The sequence below is a fragment of the Austrofundulus limnaeus genome, unplaced genomic scaffold, assembly GCF_001266775.1.
Source record: "Austrofundulus limnaeus strain Quisiro unplaced genomic scaffold, Austrofundulus_limnaeus-1.0 Scaffold190, whole genome shotgun sequence".
Classification (NCBI taxonomy): Eukaryota; Metazoa; Chordata; class Actinopteri; order Cyprinodontiformes; family Rivulidae; genus Austrofundulus; species Austrofundulus limnaeus.
The window spans coordinates 280,508-289,847 of record NW_013952592.1 but is presented as its reverse complement, the minus strand read 5'-3'; the positions used below and the strand labels follow the sequence as shown (position 1 = coordinate 289,847).

Here is a 9,340-nt window from a genome sequence, read left to right as displayed (position 1 = left end):
ATGGATGGATGGATGGATGGATGGATGGATGGATGGATGGATGGATGGATGGATGGATGGATGGATGGATGGATGGATGGATGATGAGAACCACTTACGCTCACGGGATGCCGTATCTGTAAGTTAGACCCAGATAAAAAAAATTGTTAAATAAAACATTAATAATTAATATTTAATAGTCACTTTTAATTACCAGGAATCTAAAACTGTGACACAGTCACTGATCCTACAGGTCATACTTAGTAATGTACAAGATAAAACCAGCTATTATTTATTTACAAGTTTCAGCCTAAAATACCTTTTTTATAAACTGCTAAGCTAAATGCTACTAATATTTATGTCCTTGCATTTCGTGTTCATAAATCTTAGTGACTGTACAGGAGATCTGTAAAACAATTGATAACTCCTTGTGAATATAAGCAGTAAATGGTAAATGGACTGTACTTGTATAGAAACTTTCTTTCCAATCAGGATACTCAAAGCACTTTACACTTCAACCTGTGTCCTCATTTACTCATTCATRCACACATTCATTCARCACTCTATGTCTCAACAAAGCAAACATGTACAAATCATCCTGTGGAGAGTAATCAATGCTTTAAATCACATTCACACACTGATGGGACACACATCAGAGCAGAGGCAGAGAGGGGTTCAATGTCTTGCCCAAGGACACTTCAACATGTGACTGAATAGCAGTGAATCAAACTGCCAACTCTTTGATTAGAGGAAGATGCCCTTAACCACTCATCCACAGTTGCCAGTCTATCCTATGTATAGTACTCTACCCTTTTTTTTTTCATAATTATGCACAAGTAAATCTGTATTAGATCATGTTACCGAATATCTGTAGTCATGTATCAGAAAAGGATGGCGTCTTGACTAAAATGGAGGGGAAAAAAATTAAACATGAATTATAGAGAATTTCACAGATTCCACTTATTTTCAGATTGAAAATAAAGCCATAAATGTTTACTCACTGGTAACTTAAAGTTAACATATGATTTTGGTCGTCCATCTGTCCAATAAAACCCTTCCTTATATAAACTATGAAAACCAATCCAAAGGTCTGTACTCGGTGCATCAATCATTTGAGACATTAAAAACACTGAAAATTTAAAAAAAAATCAGCATTAGATATTTACAATTGCAATGTCACAGTTATTGCTATTTGTGGTAATTGTACTAAAGATGCCCAAAGTGCTAAAATGTTGACAAATGTGTATTCCACAACAAAACCTTGCTAACCTAAATCATTTGTTAAAATAAAAATATACAGTTCTGTAAATAGGGACATTTTATTATTCCATAAACACTGGTGATATGCAGGGTCTGAGACTCTGAAGGCTTTAAGCTGTATCAAGGGTCTTGAGGTTTAGACGACCCCAAAATAGTATTGCTTATTTAAAAAAATGGGTATTTTCCAAATATCTTATTTTACTTCTCTTTTTTATAATGATCTCACATTATACCAAGGCTATTCAACTAAATTTCTCCGGGGGCCTGGGGCAGGGGCCTGATATTCTCCCAGTAATGGTAAACAGCATGTGACAGAACAAATATTATCTTTTACTTTTTTAATTTATATAAAAAAAGTGGTGATGGTGGTGGTGGTGGTGTGTGTGTGTGGGGGCGGGGGCACTCATTTGTGGGCCAGATGGAAGTCATTGGCAGGCCAGATGTGGCTTATGGGCCGCCAATTGAATAGCCCTGCCCTACTGGTTATATGAAGGTTTTATTTGGATTTGTTAACAGCCAGTCTGTTTGAGTGGATTTTAATACAWAACCCTGAAGAAAGAAGTGCTTAAAATTTCTGAAGGTTTAAATGAGCAAACAAACCTTCTACATGTCTTGAAGAAATTGATGCCAGGTTTCCACCCATGTCTTTGCACTGCTGCCTCGCATTMTCCCATGTTAAATTTTGATTGTTTATGATCTTGTAACACTAGGGAAACAAAAACAATCAAATTTACAATTTTCAAAAATATCAATACTCWCTGTCTTTCACTTCAAAGTAAATTCCTACATCACAGAGGATGGGTTACTGGCATATATAATAAAATGTATCAGGTTCAAAGCCTGTTGGCCAGATCTGACCCCTTAGAATTCATTCTGGCCTGCAAAGTCGTACTTTTTATGTTTTCAAGCTAGCCCATAAATAAACATGCATCACTACAAAAACCAGAACGTAATGGAACAGTTAATGTACTTTTACTTCATCAAGTCTTGTAACGTCCCCTTTAGTACTGCATCAGAAGCTTCTTTCAAATGCCAACTGAAAGGTTTGTTCTGAAAACAGGGGTCTTTAGGACAGTGGGAAAAATCAACGTATTGATGTTGACCTTCCAGGTAACATTTATTTATTTATTTATTTATTTATTTATTTATTTATTTATTTATTTATTTATTTTGGAATAAGACACCTTTTCCCTCTCGCCTGCCCTCCTTTATCTTTCCCTGCTTTGCTGCTCGGAGCTTGCTCTACGTTTTCATCCAAAACTGAAAATTATGGATTTATTTTTATGGATTTAGCTGGCTTCTTAATCTATTTTTGGGACAATTTTTTTTTTCCATGGGAGGACATATTAAAGGTGGGACCTCTGTCCTGTTCAACTAGCTGGATATATATTTGGATTCTGATCACTGGATTTCTACAGATTGGCTTGGTGGTCTCCTGGTGTTGTACAAAACATTGTCGGTGGCTTTTCAGGTCATTTCCTGGCTGCCTGACCAATATGAAGGATTGCCGTTCTTTCAGCACTCAGACTTTTGCCTTGAGCAAGCTGGAACTCGGTCTGCAAACGGTTCTGCTGAGGGTCGCGGGCTGGCTGTGGTTCCTACCTACACCTGGATTTAGATTTTTATGAATCTGCAATGTTTCTGCATTAAAATTCACTAAGAGCTGAACCTTAGTGAACTTTTGACTCCACCCCCACAGACTGATCCCAAAGCTCAAGACGCAGGCTGGTTTTATGACTTGAACTAACAGCCCTCAGCATTCCTTGTTTTTCTTTAAACACCCACAGAGCATCTCTGCTTCTTATCTATTTCCAGAACCTGACACAAGGTACTCCGACAGGAACTATCTTACTAAAGACAAAATTTTGTTGTTTCAACTCTGAAAAGCAGACTCCTTGGCTACGCTCGAGCTCGAGCCATGAAGCTGTCAATACTGTCACATTCTGATCAATTCACGTTCTGAGAGACCAAAACCAACAAGATCTGGTTTATCCCTTTAAGACTGTCATTTCCTCTTCAAAGGTCCATAAAAATTCCTTTCTCACAACACAGACTCTCCCTCTCCAGCTTCACAGAAATTAAAAGATGGAAAATTTTCTTCATTAAAAGTGAAAAAAAAAAGAAAAAACAAAGAAAGTTGTCTGTGTACCAACAACTGTCTACTAATACAAAGAAATCTGATTTAACCTGTTTTCTTATAGGACCAAGAGGCCTGTCTGAAGACCCACCATGTTTCTGTTTAATGAATTATTCACACACTAGGTTTAAGTATTAGTTTGTGTATTGTGTTTAACTGTTTACAGATGGATTCCTCCTGATGAACATGTTTCTTTATTTCATGAAGYAACTGTTGTGTTTTCTATTATCTAAACGATGTTTTTTTTCTCTCTAACTATTTAATCACTGTAGAGACTTGAAAACTTGATTTTAATGATTATACTGTATGTATGGCAATTATCTTTTAGGATAATTGTTTATTGTTGTTTCTAGTTAAAATGAAGTTAAACATCTAAACTCATTTACGTTGTCTTAAAGAACTTATTGTCACTGAAGTTGCTTGTAAAAAGATTAAATTCTTTAGTTTTATTGCTCTGAGGCGAAATCAGATGTTATTCTAACTTCCCTCCTCCTCTTTAAGTAGATGCAAAATAATGTAAACTAAACACACCCATTTTCTTTGTCTCGATGTGGGAACTTTTCCCTCCAAAAAGCTGATAGGCTAAAACCCTTTTAATTGACACCCCTGTTATGATATGTAACATTTTAATTGGAAAAAYGCATGACTAACTCCGCCCAACCATTGCTGTGAAAAGTTGGCGCACTCGCTGTTATCACAGAGTTACTGTACCTCTCTGTCTTCTCGGCTTGTTGAACTCTGCCAAGAGTTTTGCCTTATCTACTCTCTGCCCTGGCAGCCTCCCCATGGCTGTCACTGATGCTGACTCTCTCCCCCCATCATCGCTTTAATGTAGTTTYGTTRGGAACTAACGTCTAAGTATTGTGCCAGCTCAGCACATGAGCTTGACTCCATGCGTCATTTTAATCCGCTTCTCTCTACGAAGTTCGGATCAAACTACYACCGCTCTGGATCATCCTGATCAACGACACAGCCCGTCCATCCTCCAGCTATCCCTACCTCCTGACTGAAGGACCASAAGTGACCACAGGCACTCCAGGTGTCTGGCAGCCACCTTTGCTGAAGTAGTTCCCTGGGACCACCACACCCAGAGTTCTCCTCTGCAGCTGACAACCCCGCTCTGGTACTGAGTTCAGCAGAAATAAGGGTAGGAAAACTAAACAATTTGCTGGTGACAAAATAAACAGGTGCTCAGAGGCTCAGGTTAATGTTCTTCGTACGAGTCGTGGTAAAGTTTAAAATTTACAGCGTCCCCTCAACCTACTTGAATTTAACTAAGATCTTAGTTTACATTCTCATCCATAGGAAATCTACTAAATTATGATTCCTGCCTCAAAACCCCTTTCAGTTTTTGTTTGTTTTTATTTATTTGTTTGTTGTTATTGCTCAAACCATTGCTGTATTTACCTTTTTTCATTATGCCATCATTCCACAGCTGCCATAGTTTGTTAAAATATTTTAATCTGTCAATAAAGGGTATGCAGAGAACATACCAACTTAAAATTACGTCTATTTGTGTCTTGATAAAGTTTTATTGATTCGTCGAACACAAGAACTCATGATTAATTTTGGGTTTTATTCTGAGACTGATATTGGTAATAAAGTTACAGGTTTTCTTCTCTTTCCTGTGTTATAATTTGTAACAAAATAAAGACGAGTGGTGCATCGAGTTTTATTAAAGTGAACTTGAATAATTTATAAATTATCATGTTTAAAATGCCCAAAAAGCCTCACAAGGTCTATCTTATCTTATCTTATCTTATCTTATCTTATCTTATCTTATCTTATCTTATCTTATCTTATCTACAACATTAATATGCACAAAATATTAAAGGAAAAAATTAACATAATTATACACTACAGCCAAGCTTGCTCATCCCTTCAGCCCTCCAATCTCACCTTAGAGTTGAATTTTTTCCAGCCGTCCTTGCAGCCACCTGTAGGTGGTTTTGTAGGAGCTRCAGTGGTATCAGCAGGTGGTGAGTGGCTGCGCTTACAGACAGATGGAAATTCATATCCACAGTTATAATCGTGCCAGAGCCCTGTAAACAGTGCAGAATAAATTCAAARTATGTATGTGTATACATACATACGTACAGTAAATGTCTATTTCATAACAACTTAACAGCAGGATTATGTTTATGACAAATCATTTGACCCAAATAAATTAATTCATTTTATACACTTTGTAGACACCATTTTCATTAGTCTGARGAAATTTTGTAACTGATTAATTGAATATTAGATTCAGTATTGTATTTTTTACTTTCTGATCCTTACAGCCTATAAGGACATAACAGAATAAGAGTTGGTGTGTTATGTGTTCTTTCCTTAGCCTAAACAAAAATGAGTGACGTTCTGACGTAAAAGGTAACACCTCCAAGGGTTTAACCAGGAAGAGATGAACATTATGAGCTCAATTCATTATTATAGTACTAAGAAGTTGTCAGTGGGTAAAGAGTCTCTGCATCTGAGCAGAGCAGCTCTGCTTTGTTTGGGTTTTCTTGATATGAGCTCAAGGTCTTACGCCGTGGTCTTACTGAGGCCTGTGTGCTGAGTGCTGCTGTGAACCTGTTTGGAGTCAGAAGACTGAAAGTAAAGTTTTAAGAAGAAATCCAGCAGATTCAAATCACGTCGGGGTCACCAGCTGTTAAAAAATAAGCAATGTTCCATTACCCTTTACCTGTTYAGGTCTAATACCAGTTAATAATGACATGTGAACGTTTGAGTGAGCCACACAAAACCATCTGSACAMAGCTGTGGACTGATTAGCTTTTTTAATGTGCCTCCAATGGGCATCAGCTAAACAGTGCTCAGATCCCRGAAACATCAAGAAACAAACCTGACTCCGCCTCATGACATTTGTTAAAGGGGCAGGCTGTCTCTACACGGAGTCAAAATGTCAGACATTATTCCTCACCCTAATGAATAATCACAGTTCTTATATGTGTTGTTTAAAATCAGGCGTGTATCTAACTAAACGCCTCCTGAGTGTGTGAAACTCTAGTCAAGAGTCCCACAACCCAGTCTGCACATGAAATCATCTATTAAATCGGAGATAACCACATTGTAAAAATGTATTACTGTTCACCTAATAAAAGACTGTACAATGTGGTGTCTTTAAAAGTCAGTAGTAAAAAACCCCAATAAATTTCTCCAATTCATTTGTTTTCTGTCAATTTAACAAGAATTAAACTTTGAACATTAGTTTGTGGTATTAAAATATTTTAAACATTTTTATGCTTGCAGGAAAAGCAAAGAACTTTGTATTAAATGATTACATATGTAACAGCCACTTCACATAGCATGTGTGATCTGTGAACTTACTTTAAGGCTTCATAACTTCATAACTTAGTGAAAACACTAATCTTTTTTTACTCATCTGTATTWAATGAACAGTGTGTTTAGGCACCAATAAACTGTTGTTGTTACCATGATAATAACATGATTTCACAAACCAGCAATAATAAAATTTCTAAAGATGATCGATGTTTTGATTTTTTGTTTGGCAGAAAACAAACGTTACTCACCATGATAAGATCTCATGGCAACACAGCGCTCATCAAAATTCTTAAAATCAGGCTGTCCATCATCCCAAATTTGAAACAAGACTGGAGAATCATCCACCCATCTTAACGCAACACAAGCAGAAAACAGTCAAACACATCTCRTTAAAAAATATTACAAACATATGGAATACATTCTAAATGTAAAAACATTGATTTATTTCTGTGTTGTTTAGCAGTAAAAATGGGGGGAAAAAAAGTTAAACCCAGGTGGAATAACTTTTTCCCACAATTTTCTATTTATACTCACTGAAATGTTCTGTCAAGATCAACAGTCATACCAATCCAAATACTCCCATATTGAGAAATCTGCACAGAAACATTTTAGTTAGTTGTGCATAAAAAAAACAAAAGGTCGAGAACTACTGTATGGTTCAGTTCAGTTAATTTATTTACTGTCAATTCATAATAAGTCATTTCAGGAAGCTTCACAGACAGGTTTTACAAGAATCCCCTTCATTCACACAGTCAGTCCACTTTACTTCTGTTGAAATAAATGCGACTGAACACAGATTCAAAGCAATTTACATACAGATGAATTTATCACAATCCAGTTATGTCAAATTAATTTTATGAAAATGAAAGACATAAAACAGCAGTTCAAAGATTAGCAGTGAAACTGTGAGGTTGCAGGCAGAATGACCCAGGGCGCAGGCAAGAATCCAAAATGTAACAAAAGATTTATTTCAGCAAACAAAAATGCTGGCAAAGCAGCTYAAAAAACTCATAAGCTGATCTCCGGAGACACTAGAACATGGAGGAAAACATCACACGGGCTGAAAACAGCACAATGGACGGGCAAACACTGAAAACAGGACACAGAATATAAAGGGAGAACTAAATTAGACAACAAGAAACACCTGGAGGAGACACAAGAGGAAACAGGTGAGCTATAGGGCGGGGCTGGAGGAATGACAGACAGCAGGGCAGAGATACACAGAGGAACACAGAAACACTAGAAAACAGGCAGAAAAGATAGACTGTGACAGGAATGAGCAAATTGAAAATAGGACTTTTCCTCTTACTTAGACACATGTGCTGCTTCATTCTAATTTTAAAAATTAAATAACTCAGCAATCCTTGAAGGAAAGCTTATAGAAAAGTTTTTCCACAGAGGGGATTTCGTTTTTTAAATAATCTTGCCCAGTTTGGTTTTAGTTGAATTGTAAATTGCTTTGGTTTTGAATGATAGATGAATGTCACTGCTCACCTGTTTCCAGATAAAAACCCATTCAGCTTCACTGTCAAAGGTCACCAGATCAGCTTGCCTCTTTTTACAGAAATCTCGAGCGTCTTCCATGGCCATTTGATGAGGATTCTTAAAATAACGATTCCCTTTCCATTCCAGCCACCCATCTGAAGTGGTGTTATAATCTGTAAATACATATATAGATGACACATCTTTATTGAGGTAGCAGGTAACATACTGATCACTCAGAAGTTCTCCATAGAACCCCAAGTAAATAAAACATTTATTATCTCTTTGGCTGTTAGATTTAAAACATATATTTTCCCTTGCCAGCCACACAAGGTATGAAGATAATGCATTAAATCGACAGGAACAGTTTTTTTTTTCACATTTATTTAATACACTGTTCTTAAATGTTGTGTTTGATATGAAAAATCTATGCCTATCGCAGTCTGACAGAACACCTGTGCAGTTCAGATCAGGGAGGCCGTTCCTCATAATGYCCTAACCCTCTATGTAGCTGTGTGCTGGTATATAATGATGAACTCACCTGGAGTGGGAGGGTTTGGAGATGGCTTTGGAGTGACACCTGGGAGGGAATCAATTACAGTGTTTAATTTATAATGAAGTACTAAAGTAATTAATTATTGCTTTGCAGTCATGCACAACATCCAAAATACATAATATTGATTTGAAAGCTTTTATGTTTTCTTTYATAAAAAGACATTTAACTATATATGTATCATGTTATACTGACATAACCAAGTTTTACCTGTAGGTATCTGACAAATCCAGTTATTTTTCTTTTCACAGTGATTATCATTCCATGACCCATCCTTATGCCAGTCACGGCCATAAAATTCAACGCAGTTTTCCACATCGTTTTTATTGTTTGGCTCTCCATCTTTCCAGTGTTTAAAGTTGACCTAATGATAAAAGCAAAAAAAAAAAAGATGAATACATGTCTTTATCTCTGAACATGAAGAACTGCATGGAGGTTTAGTGTCCATTTACTGTATAGAGAGAGAAATATGTAAACTTACTGGTGAGCCATCACTCCAAACAAGTCCTGCTCCTCGGTCAGGTGCATGAAGTCCAATCCAATAATCTCCAAACCTACAAAGGAGCAGTAACAAATAATTTGATATAGTCACACCCTTTTATTTCATAAAAATATGGGTAAATGAAATATCTGTATACCCTAGTAAG

General features: G+C 36.6%; 1 protein-coding gene across 1 annotated transcript in view; it reads right to left on the bottom strand.

The window, feature by feature from the left end:
* Window positions 1-358: 358 nt before the first annotated feature.
* LOC106524509 (macrophage mannose receptor 1) overlaps window positions 359-9,340 on the bottom strand; it is a 15,997-nt gene continuing 7,015 nt past the window's right edge. The window contains exons 14-23 of the mRNA XM_014018334.1: window positions 9,175-9,247; window positions 8,904-9,057; window positions 8,682-8,720; window positions 8,153-8,316; window positions 7,193-7,251; window positions 6,907-7,007; window positions 5,276-5,418; window positions 1,840-1,945; window positions 981-1,108; window positions 359-882 (exon numbers count right to left, since the gene is read on the bottom strand). Coding sequence (XP_013873788.1) covers window positions 832-882; window positions 981-1,108; window positions 1,840-1,945; window positions 5,276-5,418; window positions 6,907-7,007; window positions 7,193-7,251; window positions 8,153-8,316; window positions 8,682-8,720; window positions 8,904-9,057; window positions 9,175-9,247 — 1,018 coding nt within the window. The 3' untranslated portion in view covers window positions 359-831. The remainder of the gene's footprint in view (window positions 883-980; window positions 1,109-1,839; window positions 1,946-5,275; window positions 5,419-6,906; window positions 7,008-7,192; window positions 7,252-8,152; window positions 8,317-8,681; window positions 8,721-8,903; window positions 9,058-9,174; window positions 9,248-9,340) is intronic.